The sequence below is a fragment of the Colobus angolensis genome, unplaced genomic scaffold, assembly GCF_000951035.1.
Source record: "Colobus angolensis palliatus isolate OR3802 unplaced genomic scaffold, Cang.pa_1.0 Scaffold241, whole genome shotgun sequence".
Taxonomy (NCBI): domain Eukaryota; kingdom Metazoa; phylum Chordata; class Mammalia; order Primates; family Cercopithecidae; genus Colobus; species Colobus angolensis.
In genome coordinates this window covers 574648-593038 of record NW_012115611.1, presented here as the reverse complement: position 1 = coordinate 593038, position 18391 = coordinate 574648, and the positions used below count along the sequence as shown (strand labels likewise).

Genomic DNA, 18391 nt, shown 5'->3' with positions numbered 1-18391 from the left:
GGGAAGAGCATAAAGTAAACAAAATGGAAATCTGACTTTAAAATTAAATTAGGAAAAGGAATAAATACAAGTATCCACATCTAAATCCTCCATTTCACTTATTTCTTCTCAAGTCAGCAGCTATTTCCTTTACTCCGTTTGGAAATATTAAGCGAGCATTTTCATGACTTTGTCTGTGAGTCTTTTGTTTCTTTCCTTGACCATTTTCTTTTTTGGTTACTGTTGGTGACGTTTTTCTTTTCTTTTTTTTTTCTTTGAGACGGAGTCTCACTCTGTCGCCCAGGCTGGAGTGCAGTGGCCGGATCTCGGCTCACTGCAAGCTCCGCCTCCCGGGCTCACAACATTCTCCTGCCTCAGCCTCCCGAGTAGCTGGGACTACAGGCGCCCACCACCTCACCCAGGTAGTTTTTTGTATTTTTTAGTAGAGACGGGGTTTTCACCATGTTAGCCAGGATGGTCTCGATCTCCTGACCTCGTGATCCGCCCGTCTCGGCCTCCCAAAGTGCTGGGATTACAGGCTTGAGCCACTGCGTCCGGCCATTGGTGATGTTTTTCTTTGTGGTTGATGATTTTTAAAATTATGTTTTGTGCATTATTTTATGTATTGAGACAGGAACATTCTGTGAAGCATTTGCATTCTACCATACTAGCTTGGTCCTAGTGTTTCAGATCCAATGTCCTGTGAAGGATCTGAAACAAGTTCAGGAGTCTAGAGGAAGGTAGGTGGAGTGGAGGCCTTTAGAGGATACATTATAAATTTTAGATTTCATCTGAAGAGAAATAGGAAGCCATTGAAGGTTTTAAAAAGCAGGTTCCTGAAATGATCAGATTCCTCTATTTTAAAGGTCACTCCAGCAGCTGTGTGGAGGAGAAAGCATTGGAATGGGGCATGTGTAGATGCTGGGAAATGAGTTAGGAAGCTATTGCAGTGATCCAAGTGAGATGATGGTGGCTTCCAGCCCAGCATTCTAACTGATATCCATAATGATGACCCTGAGTGATTATAAAAGGGCTTAATTGTATCACATATATCCTGTTTAAGATTGCAGGAAAATGGGTGATAGGTTTTAATAAGATTTCTCTAGAGATTTATATGGTGGGGAAAAATTATCCTTAGCCACTTGGAAAATAAGTACCCACAGTTACTCAGTGTCCAAAGAGGTCTACTTCTGAAAACATTATTTTCTATTAAAATTCTGTGGTTAATCTACACATGACCTAGTGTTTTCATTTATACATGGAACATGCAGAAAGTAAAGAATATACTATTAGTATAAAATTATTTTAAACATTGACCCTAAAAATACAGACGAAAACAGGTTTCAAGCAGGCCAGCTTTTAATATCTACTAAATGAATCTCTCTCAAACATTTGCTTGGCGTCAGCACATTCTGCACACAATGACCTTCACACAAACATGGGTCTCATATTTCTGCCGCTGCAAATGCAGATTTTGAAGGAATGAAAGCAATATTGTTTTACCTATGGGATATTTGGGTTTTAATCAAGAGGTTTTGCAATGACAGCTTAAAATGAGGCAGTTGGTATTACCAAAAAAGCCATATGGAATGATCATAATGCTGCTGCAAATGGTATCAATTAACTGGTTCATTTTCAAAACTTCCATTTAAGTGAGTTTGATCACAGAGGCCTCGGGAAAACAAACATAGGATTTTATTTGGGGGAGGGGTAGGATGGCAGAAACCTGACAATAAAAATAGATTCTGTTTTTAAATTAAATTAGAAAAAATAATAAATGAAGGAGGATATTCACATCTAAAAGTCCACAGTGAGAGATCTAGTTGAATATAAACAGCCTTTTTATTTTGTTGATTTATACGTGGTTTAAGTTAGACTATTTCTATTATGTGAGGGAATTTAGATATATGTCTTTCCAAAATCTTCATTAATCTAAAGCAAGTTTTAAAAATTGGCAATAGCAGCAATGCTCGAGGGAATAATCAATAGGAGAGATAATACAAAAGCAGATTTTGAGAACTAAAAAACCACCCCTTACTTTTTGGTGATTATGCCACAAACTCAATGTTTATATCTAATTTTCGTATCTTATTTTTACAAAAAGTAAAGAGGTTGGATAATAGACCTCATTTGTGAAAGTTCTGAGGCCTCTTAATTAAAAGGGTCCATAAATGATTAAAGAACAATATGAAATTAAAACTCAAGTGGAGCAAACAAATTAAGGAATGCAGTCTTCGAGAGAGTGAGTCATATAAACCTGGTGTTGCCAAACATGGCTTATCTGGCAGATTCCTATGGTGATAAAACAGATGAGATTTTGTTGTTGCTTACTATTTTCTTGATGTTTACTCCTTGAAGTTTTGTTTTAAAAACAGTTCTCAAATAAGAATAATACTTTCAAAAGTTAGGTATAGAAGAATGAGGACAGGACCCACAACAGACAGGGGCTCTAGCTCCAGATCTTCCATTAACCAATTACAGCATGTAAGGCAAGTTAGAGTCCCTACATGTTTACCATGCTATGAAGATAAACAGGAAGATGCCAATTACCTCTGCTGTCATTATTACAAATTTAGTACCAAATACCATAGAACAGCACAGTCATGGTTAGGCTCACAAGCTTCAGATGAGTTAGACAGCTTGAATTTAAATCTAAGTTCTATCCCCTATAAGTAGTATGATCCGACACAGGTTGTTTAACTTCTCTAAAGAGGTTTTATTCATAGACAGGGATATATACATACAGTATCTTGCTGTAATGTCAATCAAAAGAGCGAATGTGTTAAAAAATTTTAGTGCGGTGCTTGGTATACATTAAGGCAGGGGTCCCCAACCCAGTTCGTGGTCTGCAGGAGGAGAGCAGTGGGTGAGCAAGTGGAGCTTCAGCTGTAAGTGGTATTTACAGCCACTCTCGATCACTTGAATCACCGCCTGAGCTTCAACTCCTGTCAGATCAGCAGTGGCCTTAGACTCTCATGGGGGTGCGAACCCTATTGTGAACCCCGCAGGCAAGGGATCTAGGTTGTGTGCTTCTCGTGATTATCTAATGCGCCCTCCCACCAGCCCCTGTTTAACCATGGAAAAATTGTCTTCCATGAAACTGGTGCCTGGTGCCAAAAAGGTTGGGGACCACTGCATTAAGGGTTCCATAGATATTGGCTGGTATTACTGTTATTAATTATTATTGGCAATATTACAAAATATCTTTTTCCTATGAGATACTTTATCAAGTAAGAAATTCTGCAATTATATAACCATAATAGAAAAACTACTTTGTAACAACCAAATAAAAAGCATAAAAATAATTGTAAAACTTTAGCATAGTAGCTGATGATGATCTCAATAAATGCAACTTCTTTTTTGGGAGGGTCATGGATCTTTAATAAATACCATGGACTCCAGAAAAATACACATATGTTCTTAAGAGACAAAATGTTTCAAGAAGGACAAGGATCTCCAAAGTCCATTCTTGGATGTCTTTCCCAGGATCAGTGGATGCAAACTAGGGGCCAGAGGGCTGAATTGGACTTGGAGATGTGTTTTGTTGGCCTGCAGAGAGCCTCACAATTTGTCAATGTGAATGCCTCTAACAGGGCAGACATCTTCAGTGCACCATAATTCTACCATACTCTGTGGTACTAATCTCAGGCAGCTTCATTCTTTTGGGCTATTTGCCCAATCTCTATAGGCCTCTGAGTTCGTGACATTGGCTTTACACACTTCAAAATCTATTCTGTGCCAGACTGGGTCATTCCACTCTTACTCTAATAATCAAGCAGGCCTTTTTGTACTAAGGAAGCTGGCAAGATAAAAACCAAACACATTTCCCTGACTCGTTTATAGTTAGGGGTCCACATGCAATCTAGGTTTTGCCATGCAGATAAATATGAGACGTGGGAAGAGGATAAGATAACATCAGGTGGCAGCCACAAGTACAAGGATCAGATTTTCTGCATGGAAGATGGCAAAAGCCTTTGGTTCTTCTAGGCAGCTATGGTACAGGTTCCAGATCTAGTCTAGAGGTAGGCAAATCAAGTCCCATGGGTCAAACTGGGTCTACTACCTAATTTTTTTTTTTTTTTTGAGACGGAGTCTCGCTCTGTCGCCCAGGCTGGAATGCAGTGACGGGATCTCAGCTCACTGCAAGCTCCGCCTCCCGGGTTTACGCCATTCTCCTGCCTCAGCCTCCCAAGTAGCTGGGACTACAGGCACCCGCCACCTCGCCCGGCTAGTTTTTTTTTTTTGTATTTTTTAGTAGAGATGGGGTTTCACCGTGTTAGCCAGGATGGTCTTGATCTCCTGACCTGGTGATTCGCCCGTCTCGGCCTCCCAAAGTGCTGGGATTACAGACTTGAGCCACTGCGCCCGGCCTACTACCTAATTTTATAAATAAAATTCTATTGGAGCAATAGTCATGCCTGTTCATTTGCATACTTTCTATGGCTGCTTTTGCACTACAACAGTAGAGTTGAGTAGCTGTGACGCAGACCATATGGACCATGAAGCCTAAAATTTTTACACTCTGGCTCTTTCCAGAAAAACTTTATTGACCCTTGGTCTCATCCCTAGATATGGAGTGGTGGGTGACAGGTGCAGATATTCTCATGATGTAGCTTCTCCTAGTTACAAAATATTCCTGGTTCTGCAGCATCCAAGCTTAGTTGTCTGGTTGTTCAATAAATGCTGTAAGTTACCTAATACCATGCAATCCCCCTTTCTGCTGAAAATAGCTAGAGTGGTTTCCACTGATGCCACTAAAAACCCTGAATGTGACACAGTAACAGAAGACAAATAATTAGGATATGAAGTAAAAAAAAAAAAAAAAATACTTACATTGTGTATCATCTCAAAGTATTTTTGACAGGCTACCTGGTAATGTGTCCCCTTTGCTAAATCCAAAATCTAAAACGAATGAGGAAAAAGAGAAATAAAAATTAGAAATTAAGTTTTCTTCTAAACCACTGTAGCTTGCAGACAGTTGTTGGCCTTTTCATAATCTCATTCTAGACAGGAAATGCAATAAATCATGAAGCATGTTGTACTTCTGCAGCCTGGACACTGTGATAATTCTGACATTATGCAGTAGTGGTTTAGGTCAGCATTAAACCACAGATGACAAGAGATAGTCAGTGATCTTTCTGACCTACCAACTGTGCATTTTAATAACTTTACCTCAACAAGATGAAAATGGATCCTGGTATGATGACTTTGACAGTTATTGCCAGAACATCATATAGCAACATCTCTCCCAAAACTGTAGATAGAGATCTAGTAATCTAATAGTTGGTGCATGAAGCAATCAAGTATACTATTTAGATATTTACTTTCCACATTAATGGTTTATAGAGATACAGCATGAAATACTGCTGTGTGCCCATCAGGAAAATTTAATGTAAACCCTTTTGGAAAAGTATCTGTGAAGAGGGAATGCTTTTCGCTTCAGTCAGATTTGTCCTTTTTGAAATGAAGTTATGCCTCGCAAAGCTCAGCAGAATATGAGAGTGAATAGTCTATTCTGAACACCTATTAGGAACATCATCCTATCTTTTGTAAATACAATTTGCTTTCCAATTCTACTTCATGTAATCTCTTCAGAGTGGTGCAAACTCCCATCCTTATCAGCAGACTGCAATGCCAGTTGAAATTTGTAAAGTTTCATTGCCTCCCCCAAGCCCTCAAATAAATAAAACACATATTTGGCCTATTTATCAAACGCAGTAAAATGCTGGAATTAAGAGATAACCTCAAATGAAGGGAAACATAATTCTGGAGAAATGTTAATTTCTATTCCTTTCTTATTTTTTAAAAAGCTGACCTTCCTGTCACAAAAAGAAATGAACATGGGGTCTTGAATTCCTGCTTTCCTCATTACTGAATATAGCTTAACATCATTTGACAGATACACAAAAAAATTACAGTTACAGAACAGGCATTATACAATACTGACAAGAATGTGCTTCAAAAATTGTTTTTCTCTGATTGTCTTATAGATTACATTTCTGAATTTCATGTCACCTTTTATTAAATCATATATGAAAGACCTGTGTAAATGCCAGCCAACCACAGAGGCCAGGATTCTGCCAGTCTGGCCTGTCTACCTTTCTTGAACTATTAGAGCAAAAAGTGAAAAATCAATTTAAAATGAGACTTTCTTCATTTTTAAATTTATTCTGCAAGTTTTCCAAGTAACAGTAACACTAAGTTCATATTGTCTGATGCTCTTACACACAGGTTTTCAAACTGTGATGAGATAAACTTGCACGTAATTCCTGACAAACATCTATAATAATATATTAATATCTGAATTAGAATTTTGGAGAAGACTTCAAACATAAATTTAAGCTTTAGATGATCCCATAAATTACCTGAAGAGGAAATGGATTCACAGAAATCAAAAAGTTCAACCATATAAAAAGTAAATATGTAACATGATATACATACACACAGTCTAGTATTTATGTTTGGGAAACATGCTATGAAGAAATCATATTAATAAAAAATCATATTAATAAAAAATTTTTTAAAAACATAGTAATCCACACATGTAAAAAACTTACTAAAGAAAATTGACATAAAAGCCACAGAATATGAGAAAAACAGACGTATTGCAAATTTTAGGTTCAATTTTTAGGGTCCATAAAAAAAATTAATCACACTACAATCTTCCTCCGACCTGACCCCACTCGCAGAGAGGGCTCTTCCTTCACAAAAATGACTTAGTTTTATTTTTGTTTTATCTTATTAGGATGAATTTTTATTTGAAATCTGCTTGCAAATCTATAAACAAGCCATTCAACTATGATCAGGATAGCTTAAAAGAGCTTTAATCATGTCCCAGCATATTTGAGATAAATGAAGGTTTCTGTAAATAAGTAAAGGTGTGATGAGAAAAAAAGGCAACAGAGGTTTTTGAGGTAAACAGGTATTATTGGTAGATACTTTTGTCTTCATTTCGGAAATGGGGAAATATATTAAAATTGGAGTATCTGTCTCCTGAGGGTGAGGGCCATTAACTGCAGAAAGAATGTTAAAAATCACATGCAAATGAATAATCTTTCTTTTAAAGGAAGATAACTTACATGCTTTTAAAATTAAGATAGAAAACATAAAACATTACTCCAAAAAATCCAACTAATGAATATATAGTTTCAGTTCAGATTATGATCTATATTACAGAGATATAGGAAAAGAAAACGTGGACCAATGAATGAAGTTTGACTTTTTCTCTGAGTAAAATGGGGAGCTAATACAATATTCTATGTGCAGGACTAAAGTCAACTGACATCTACAGAGGGTTCATTTCTGCCTGCTGTGCTGGGAACAGATTGGAAAGGACAGAGGTAGAAATAGGGAGCTCATTAAAGGAGTTCAGGGACTAGATGGTGGATCCATGGACCAGGGTGGTAATACCAGTGGCGATGGTAAGTGGTCAGATTTGGAGACAGAAGCATTTCCCACTTAATGGCTATAAAATATTTCTAAAATCAGATGTTCTGCATGAAAATACTCAAGAGGAACCTGTCCTCCAATGTCTTAAAATAATGCGTGACATACCACTCAATCCTTTCCCCCGCCAACTAATTTCCTAAATAACTAGTTTTAAAGCTCGGGAAAATGCCAAGATGAAAAACAAACCTATCACATAAAAGAAATGTAAAATACCCAAAATACCACTTGGTAGCCACTAAACAATATGATTAACAAACAGATTTTTTTTGTGTAGAAACAGGAGTATGATACCTCATGTCTCTTAGCGTTAGGATGTCTTAGATGCACCCTTTGCTGACTTCAAAATCTTCCCAAGTGATTCTGATATTCTAGCGTTTGTATATGGAGTACAACCTGAGACTTTTTCTGCACTTTGTTTTGTGAAATTTTTCCAATATGAACATCACCACTAAGCACTGGATTAAGATATTCTGCAGGTAACTCTATTTTGATGTTGATAATAATACAACTTGCTGAGGGGGTTGGATGACTCCAAGGCAGGAAATACAAACCAAAAATCAGGTGAAGGAAATGAAGAATTAAGGTATGACCAAGACACTAAATTTCAGCTTATGATATAGGATCAAAATTACAAACCTGGCAAACACCAAAATCCAAGAACAGATGCCTAAGGCAGACTGTGTGAAACAGAATTTAGGGTCAAATTTCCACAATATACTTATATACCATGGGGTACTATGCAGCCAAAAAGAAAATCGTGTCCTTTATGGCAACATAGATGCAGCTGAAGGCCATTATCGTAAGCAAACTAATGCAGAAAAAAAATCAAATACCACATGTTCTCACTTATAAGTGGGAGCTAAACATTGTTATACACGGACATAGAAAAGGTAACAATAAACATTGGGGATTCCAAAATTGAGGGGAGGGAGGCAAGGGTTGAAAAACTACCTATCAGGTACTATGTACATTACTTGGGCAATTGGATCATTAGAAGCCCAAGCCTCAGCATCATGCAATATACCCATATAATAAACCTGCACATGTGCGTCCCTGAATCTAAAATAAAAATTTTAAAAAACATATTAAGAAAAAACTAAAATACTCCACAAAGTATTGAAGATGTTGTTAGGCAAGAGTACTTTTTGCCTGTGTTTGTTTCTGCAGAATGGCTTCTGAAAAGCCAGACCTCCATCCTCACAAGCTGGTCTTGGCTCCTAAAAACATAGCTTCCCAAGATGGCAGGCCAGGACTGCCCCAGAGTGAGGGTCACAAATAGAATAGGTCAGGAAAACACATACTACATAGAGGTGGAAACCCATCAAGAGGAAGAAATATAATGAAGAGACAAAACAAGAATAGGAAGAAAAATGTGGAAAGCCAGAGAAATGGGACAAGTCAATGGAGTCCATGGCTTGCTATTTATGTGGCTTGTAAGCATCAAAGTCTAACCCACAGCTCACAAAAGATATTTCACTGAGCACTGACACTAACTCTCCAGTTTTCATGTTCCATTTTGAAAGAACCAGAGCACCCTATGAGGTCCTCTTGCATACAGCATTAATACCAAAGAACAGTTTTCCAAAGGTCAGAGGAAATCAAATCAAGGGTCCATTCTGATGCTGGGGCCAGAGGTTTTCTAATTCTGTTTTACAAAAATATCAAACATTTTGAACAATCATATCAAAGACATTTAAAAACACAATTTTTATTTGAAGAAAAAATGCCTATAAAGATCTAAGAATATTATACAAATGGCAGTATGACTTAGTTTTTAACGCCAATATTTCCAGATGAAGTACAAAATGTCAAGTGTAACAATCCACTTACTGTTCTAATCTAGTTCATCAGTAATGAAAAGGCTAAGAAAAAGTGAGTAGTGGATGGGCACGGTGGCTCAGGCCTGTAATCCCAGCACTTTGGGAGTCTGAGGCAGGCGGATCACAAGGTCAGGAGTTCAAGACCAGCCTGGCCAACATGGTGAAACCCCATCTCTACTAAAAATGCAAAAATTAGCTGGGCATGGTGGCGCGTGTCTGTAATCCCAGCTACTTGGGAGGCTGAGGCAGGAGAATCGCTTGAACCTGGGATGTGGAAGTTACAGTGAGCCAAGACTGCAACACTGCACTCCAGCCTGGGTGACAGAGTAAGACTCCATATCAAAAAAATAAATAAATAAATAAAAAAGAAAAAGTGAGTAGTGACATCAAACTACAATATTGTGGTAATTCGTATTTTTAAACTCTATATATTTTTTAACTTTTTTTTTTTTTTTTTTTTTTGAGACAGAGTCTCACTCTGTCACCCAGGCTGGAGGGCAGTGTTGCAATCTTGGCTCACTACAACCTCCACCTCCTGGGTTCAAGTGATTCTCCAGCCTCAGCTCTCAAGTAGCCAAGATTACAGTGCACCAAGACACCCAGCTAATTTTTGAATTTTAGTAGAGATGAGGTTTTGCCATGTTGGCCAGACTGTTCTCAAAATCCTGGCTTCAAGCAATCCAGCAGCCTTGGTCTCCAAAAGTGCTGGGATTAGAGGTGTGAGCCACCATGCCTAGCCTCTCTTTATTTTTAACTATTCTCTATCAGTTGAATAAAGTCCACTAGTAAGAATATTACAGTTTTTTAAAATAGGCTGGGTGTCGTGGCTCACACCTGTAATTCCAGCACTTTGGGAGGCCAGGGCAGGCGGATTGCTTAAGTCCAGGAGTTCAAGACCAGCTTAGGCAACACGGAGAAACCCTGTCTCTAATAAAAATACAAAAAATTAGCCAGGCATGGTGGCACATGCCTGTAGTCCCAGCTACTTGGGGGTGCTGAGGCAGGAGGTTTGCTTGAGTTGGGGAGGTCAAGGCTGCAGTGAGTCCTGACCATGCCACTGCACTTCAGCCTGGGTGACAGAATGAGACCCTGTCTTAAAAAAAAGCAATGCAGTTTTCATTTTCACAGAAAAGTTCATATTTGTATTTGCTAAGTTTGCTAAAACCATTAATTATACTTCATCTACTATTTCATCCTCAAGATGAATTACTGATTTTTTTTTCTGTAAGAGAATTCTAATAAAGTGCCTCACCAAAGACATCCTTGCAGTTGAAGAGCAAAAAGCAAATAAGGTGATATTTTTCTGATTTAATCAGTGATAGATCATAGCCAGTTGATGGAACATAGATGAACATTGATGGAATACAGATGAACATGGTGGGAAATGCTATAGGTATGTATATTTATAACACATACATACACAAAAATAGAACTCTTTTTTTACACACACTATAACTTTAAGCCACACTTCCTTCCCTCTTGCTAATACTCTCTAATATTTCCAGCCAACTGCAAATTCCTCTCTCTCTTTTGCTTCAATGCCTGCCAACGAGGTTCAGATATTACCTGGCAGAAGAATGCAGCCACCTGCCCATCTTTGGCTTTCATGAGCAGAGCACTGTACAGCTAGGTATGCTGCGCTCACCAATTAGGTATGTGGCTAATCTAATTCAAGGTCATGTTTTGTCTTATTTAAAAGTGATAATAAGCTTGCTTCTTCCTAAAAAGCTCAACCTTTCAAAACTAGACCAGGATGATATTATTCTACTCCATTTCTAACCTTCCCATATTTCAAAGGAGAAAGAAAAATGTGGTGGAGATACCAAGTCTTGCACATTTTTGAACATATGACTTTGCTTCCATTTCTCACACACTCAGCACAGCTTAGCCTGCTGCTGCCTTACACCTCTGCTGTGACCTTTACTTACTGGCAGATCAGGGCCAAGTTTCCCTCTCTTGAAGATGTACTTTCATTTGTTTAAAACATTTTAAGTCAAGAATTTTTCTGACTCTTTATTATCTATAAACAAAATTATCTGAGTCAATTCTACCTCCAAATATCATTAAAATCTACCTTTTTCTCTCCATTTTTGAAGCCTTCATCATTCTCTTTTTTATTGGAAAGCTTCTTGATTTATACTTTCTTCACTCAAGATAGTTGCCACATTGCCAACAGAGTATCTTTTCTAAAAGCCAAAACTAATCCTGGCATGGGTGGGGCACAAACTTTTCATCATGATTCAAAGGCTCCTACCCTGTCCTACCTGGCCACTGGATCCTCATACTCTGGTCCAGCTTCTCCTACAATGTGCTCTTTGGAACTTTAGCTCACAAAATCCTAGTGATGATCAGGGGTTTTCTTGTCTAATAACTTGTTTACCTGGCTTTAATCCACCATTACCTAAGTTTCTTTATGGCAGATAGGGTAATGTTTCTCAAACCAATTTGTCTCCAGAATCCATTTTTCACAGGTCTCTCAGGACTAGGGTTCCTCAAAACACACCAAACAACCTTATTAAATTAATAGAGTGACCTCCACAAGTCTCATTCTTCTCTCTGATCCTGCCATAGTTTTCTTTCACTACACTTACTTGTTTATCTGTGATATGGTTTGGCTCTGTCCCCACCCAAATCTCATCTTGAATTGTAGCTCCCACAATTCCCACGTGTCATGGGAGGGAGCCAGTGGAAGATAATTGAATCAAGTGGGTGGTTTCCCCCATACTGTTCTCGTGGTAGTGAATAAGTCTCACGGGATCTGATGATGGTTTTATAGGGGAAACCCCTTTCACTTGGATCTCACTCTCTCTCTTGTCTGCAGCTATGTAAGACGTGCCTCTCACCTCCCACCACGACTGTGAGGCCTCCCACGCCACATGGAACTGTGAGTCCATTAAACCTTTTTTTCTTTATAAAGTACCAAGTCTTGAGTATGTCTTTATCAGCAGCATGAAAACAGACTAATACAGTCTGTCTCCCACACTGGAATATCAGCTCCATGAAGGTAGAAGTCTCACTAGTTTTAGTCATCATTATATTCCCAATGTCTTGAACAGTAAATAGAGTACAATCATCACTCAATTATTATTTGTTGATGTTGAATGAATGCTGCTCCTTTTGCCTGATCTGCTTTACATCAGGCACAGGGGAAACTCCTACTCCACTTTCAAACCCAATTAAAATGTCACTTCCTATATGAAGCATTCTCTTCTGCTCCCTCTTCAACAGATTCCCCTCTGGCACTTTGAATATATTTTTATAAAAGCATTTAGCATACTCTATAATAGTTAACTGTTAAAGCACTTATCATACTCTATTGTAGTTAGGTACCAATAAAAGGATTGTTGGGAAGCAATTTAAACTGCTAACCAAAATACTGATTTTCTCAGTGCACATTAACACCAACATTTTGGATTAAAGGATTTAAGCTCTTAGGAAACATCAACGACTAAGTAAACTTAGAAAGCAAGGAGGGAAGGAAAGAGAAGGAAGAAGAGAGGAAAGATAATGAGGGGGAAGGGAGGACAAACAAGAAGACACATGCAAAGCCTGCTTAGAGATATGGAGAAACGTATTGTCAGACCTCAGTTCCGTGGTTCAGTTACTAATTATTACTGTGCTTTCAGGATTCTGTTTTTTGGCCTAATATAAAAGCAAGCCATTTCAGAATCACTATGCCCTATGATCTTTATGAAAATAATGAAAGATATTTATACTGATTATATAATTACTTTAGAAGATTATGCTTATTAAAAGATGTATCATGTACTGATTTAATAATTACTTTAGATCATGTTTATTAAAAGATGTATCATATCTCCTAGATACGCTACTGAAAACAGAAGCTAATGTTAAAATCTGTCATTTAAGAATTAAGAAGTAAAAATAATCATATAAATTCAGAGATAGAAACTTTATCTAACAAGAAATACACTGCAAATTGATGGTAAACACCACCAAGAAGTCTGAAATGACTTAAAGCTACCCAGGCTAAAAATCTCAACTACTTGCTTTATGAAATAAATTTACTTAACTTTCTGGGTACCTTAAGCTTGCTTCTTCAAAAGAAGCTGGGATGCCTCTGGGAGTATACTCTATAAAAACTGATCAAGAAATAGAACTAAGTTAGAATAGTTTTATGACTACAGGTAGTGAGATTGGACTTTACAAAAATATCCTAAGTGACAGTATCATATGTGACTGAATAAAATTCTTCCATAGGTATCAGTAACTTTTCATGTAATGAATAAATAATATAGAAAGATATATAACTATATAAACAGAGTATTAAATTTTAAGAAAGGATGTTTTCCATTTGAATGCAATTTTAATGACTACAAGTTTTAATTAATAGGCTTAGCTAGCAATGACATATGTTACTTGACTTTCAAAGTGATTTTTCTTTTAACCACCTTGAACATTAAATAATCTCCAAGTGACCATTTATCTTCAGCCTATAAGAAAGGAAGGATATACACAGAAATCAAGTATTAAAGCCAAAAGTACAACCATGGCCTGGTGACACCAATTCTAGTGCTCAACTTCCCATCTTTTCCTTAATGCAGTTCTGAGTTTTACCAAGAACATTACACATTTTCAACTACAACACTAAGAAAAGCAAAGCTAAGTGCAGCAATCAAACTACTGTTCTTATAAATCAGAAGAGACACTCCTGGAGATGAAACAGATACAAAAGCTGCCCTTAAAAGCAGTTACTTTTGGCCGGGCGCGGTGGCTCAAGCCTGTAATCCCAGCACTTTGGGAGGCCGAGACGGGCGGATCACGAGGTCAGGAGATCGAGACCATCCTGGCTAACACGGTGAAACCCCGTCTCTACTAAAAATACAAAAAACCTAGCCGGGCGAGGTGGCGGTCGCCTGTAGTCCCAGCTACTCGGGAGGCTGAGGCAGGAGAATGGCGTAAACCCGGGAGGCGGAGCTTGCAGTGAGCTGAGATCCGGCCACTGTGCTCCAGCCTGGGCCACAGAGCGAGACTCCGTCTCAAAAAAAAAAAAAAAAAAAAAAGCAGTTACTTTTTATAAAGTAATAGACAGACTGAATACTATCATCCATTGATAAGTCCCCCTTACCTAAGAAAACCATAGGAGTTTTTAGGTAGTTCAGATTTATATGAGCATTAAGTAAAGAGTCATTGAAATTTATCTTTGTCATAAAATCTTCTTGACAAAGAGTTACTTTTAAGTCTTTTAAACTGTGCCTTTTGAAAGATTTCTTCATTAAAAGGCATTTGCCAGTTTTAGATTTAATATGGTCACTAACTTCTTGAGAATTTTTGACTGTGAAAAACAGGTTAACCAACCTCAAGAAGCAATAAGAGCATATATTTTTTTCATATCTCATGGTTTTAATATCACTCTTAAGTTTCTTAGAAGCACCAATTAGATTTGTTTTAAAAATCATTAATAGTTGAGTAAAATCCTAAAACACATTTCCTTCCTCTATTAAAAAAACTAAAATAAGAAATAAAAAGACAGTTTTAAAAACATTAGTGCAGAAATACATTTGTAAATAATGTATCACTTCAATCAAAATCTTGAAAAATGAATAGCCTTATGTATACTTACTTATGGGCCAACATGTAAAAGTAAGTATTGGCTGTGACGGGTCTAACACAATTGTACAGCAGAAGCAAACATTAAAATACACTGTAGAAACAGAACCTAATCACTCGAATACGCAACATTCTCAAGTGCTCAATCCTTAAAGCAGTGCCCTCAAACAGAAATATGACATATCTGTAATTTTAGATTTTCTATAGCCACGATTAAAACAGTAAAAATAAGCAATTACTTTCAGTAATTATTTTATTCAAAGCAATAGATCTAAAATATTGTCATTTCAAAATGTAATCAATATAAAAATATTACTGATATATTTTGTAATGCTTTTTTTTGATACTATTGTAACTCCGTGAAACTTGGTGTATATTTTACTACAGCCAGTGGTATACTGGAGCTAACACAAACTGGCTATAATCCCAGCTACTTGGGAGGCTCAGGCAGGAGAATCACTTGAACCAAGGAGGCAGAGGTTGCAGTGAGCCGAGATTGTGCCACTGCACTCCAGCCTGGGTGACAGAGTGACACTCCATCTCAAAAAAGAAAGAAAGAAAAGAAAGAAAAAAACTGTCAACCAAGATTCACAAGGAAAAAGTAAGACATTCCCAGATAAACAAATGCTGAGGGAGTCTGTTGTCAGTAGACCTGCCCAACAAGAAATGCTAGAGGAAATCCTTCAGGCAAAAAGAAAAGATCACTACAAAGTAACTCAAAGCAATTCAAAAAGAACAACAGGAGCTAAGATAACTATATATATGAAGATGTAATTTGTGACAACAATATAAGGGGAGGGACAGAACTATACAGAATTGGAGTTTTTGTATATAATAGATGCTAAGTTGATATTAAAAATTGTTATACATATAAAAGGCTACAGTCCCCAGGATAACCACTAAGAAAATAATGGGGGCAAAAAATACATTAAAAAAAAAAAAAAGATGGGAATAAAAATGGTACTATGGTACTATGGTCTGAACGTGTCCCCTCCAAAGTTCAGGTGCTGCAAATCTGCTGGTATTAAGAGGTGGAACCTTTAAGACGTGATGAGGGCTCATTCCTTATTAATAGAACTAAGGCCCTTATAAAGAAAAAAAAAAGCAGCTGCTTCAGGTGGCAATTGGCTAGCTTGTTCTCTTGTCCTTCTGCAATGTGAAGACTGAACAAGGAAGCCTTCACCAGATCAGAAAAGGGCTCCTCACCCTTGGACTTCTCAGACTCTATAACTGTGAGAAATAAATTTCTTTTATTTATAAATTAGCTGGTCTGTGGTATTCTGTTATAGCAGCACAAAACAAAGTACACTACCAAAAAAAAAAAAATTTAATGCAAAAGAAGGTATTAATGGAGAAACTGAGGGACAAAAAAGACATGACATAATTGAAAGCAATGAGCAAAATGCCTGGCATGGCAGTTCCTGCCTGTAATGCTGTTGCTTTAAGGCTTGTTTCGTCTGATATAAGAATGGCTACCCCTGCTTGCTTTGGGTGTCCCCATTTGCATGAAATGCCTTTTTCCACCCTTTTACTTTAAGTTTATGTGAGTCTTTATGTGTTAGGTCAGTCCTTATGCATTCTGCAGTTCTGTACCTTTTAAGTGGAGCATTTAGGCCATTTATATTCAATGTTAGTATTGAAATGTGAGGTCCCTTTGCATTCATCATGCTCTTGGTTGCCTGTATACTTTGGTTTTTTGTTTTTGTTTTTTAACTTGTATTTTTATTTTACAGATCCTGTAAGATTTATGCTTTAAAGAGATTCTGTTTTGATGTGTTTCCTGGATTTGTTTCAAGATTTAGAGCTCCTTTTAGCAGGTCTTCTAGTGGTGGCTTAGTAATGGCAAATTCTCTCAGCATTTGTTTGTCTGAAAATGATTTTATCTTTCCTTCATATGTGGTGCTTAGTTTCACTGGATACAAAATTCTTGGCTGATGATTGTTTTGCTTGAGGAGGCTGAAGACAGGGCCCTAATCCCTTCTAGCTTGTAGGGTTTCTGTTGAGAAGTCTGCTGTTAATCTGTTAAGTTTTCTTTTATAGGTTACCCGGTGCTTCTGTCTCACAGCTCTTAAGATTTGTTCCTTCATCTTAACTTTGGATAACCTAATGACAGTGTGCCTAGGCAAAGATCTTTTTGTAATGAATTTCTTGGGTGTTCTTTGTCCTTTTTTTTTGAGATGGAGTCTCGCTCTGTCACCCAAGTTGGAGTGCAGTGGCATAATGTCGGCTCACTGCAACCTCAGCCTCCTGAGTAGCTGGGACTACAGGCGTGTGCCACCACACCCAGCTAATTTTTTGTATTTTTAGTAGAGACAGTGTTTCACTGTGTTAACCAGAATGGTCTCAATCTCCTGACCTCGTGATCCACCTGCCTCGGCCTCCCAAAGTGCTGGGATTACAAGCGTGAGCCACCATGCCTGGCCCTGTGCTGCTTATATTTGCATGTCTAGGTCTCTAGCAAGGCTGAGGAAGTTTTCCTCAATTATTCCCTCAAATATGTTTTCCAAGCTTTTAGAATTGTCTTCTTCTTCAGGAATACCGATTATTCTTAGGTTTGGTAGTTTAACATAATCCCAAACTTCTTGGAGGCTTTGTTCATATTTTCTTATTCTTTTTTCTTTGTCTTTGTTGGATTGGGTTACTTCGAAGACCTTGTCTTCAAGCTCTGAATTTCTTTCTTCTACTTGTTCAATTCTATTGCTGAGACTTTCCAGAGCATTTTGCGTTTCTAAAAGTGTATCCAAAGTTTCCTGAATTTTGTATTGTTTTTTCTTTTAGCTATCTATTTCATTGAATATTTCTCCCTTCACTCCCTGTATCATTTTTTGAATTTCCTTGTGTTGGGCTTTGCCTTTCCCTGGTTCTTCCTGATTAGCTTAGTAACTAACCTACTGAATTCTTTTTCAGTTATATCAGGGATTTCTTCTTGGTTTGGATCTATTGCTGGTGAACTAATGTAATTTTTGGTGGGTGTTGATGAGCCTTGTTTTGCCATATTACCAGGGTTGGTTTTCTAGTTCCATCCTATTTGGGTAGGCTCTGTCAGAAGGAAGGTCTAGGGCTGAATACTGTTGTTCAGATTTCTGGTGCACAGGGTGTTCCCTTGATGTAGTACTCTCCCCTTGTCCTGTAGTTGTGGCTTTCTGTGAGCCGAACTACAACGACTGTTGTCTCTCTTCTGGGTTTAACCATCCAGTGAGTCTACCTGGCACCATGCTAGTATTGGGGGTTTCTGCACAGTCCTGTGATGTGAACCGTCTATGGGTCTCTCAGCCACGGATACCAGCACCTGTTCCATTTGAGGTGGCGGAAGGTGCAATGAACTCCATGAGGGTTCTCAGTTGGTGATTTAATGCTCTATTTTTGTGCTGGTTGGCCTCTTGCCAAGAGGTGGCGCTTTCCAGAGAGCATCAGCTGTAGTAGTGCAGAGAGGGACCAGCGGTGGGCGAGGCCCTAGAATTCCCAAGATTATATGCCCTTTGTCTTCTGCTACCTGGGTGGGTAGGGAAGGACTGTTGTGGGGAGGTGGGGTGGAGGGGGGAGGTTAGGCATGTCTGAGCTCAGACTCTCCT

General features: G+C 38.0%; 1 protein-coding gene across 2 annotated transcripts in view; it reads right to left on the bottom strand.

The window, feature by feature from the left end:
- Positions 1-18391, bottom strand: part of PRIM2 (primase, DNA, polypeptide 2 (58kDa)) — a 410194-nt gene that overhangs the window by 10318 nt on the left and 381485 nt on the right. For both annotated transcript variants that reach the window (XM_011945621.1, XM_011945620.1), the window contains exon 13: positions 4813-4881. In XM_011945621.1, coding sequence (XP_011801011.1) covers positions 4813-4881 — 69 coding nt within the window. The remainder of the gene's footprint in view (positions 1-4812; positions 4882-18391) is intronic.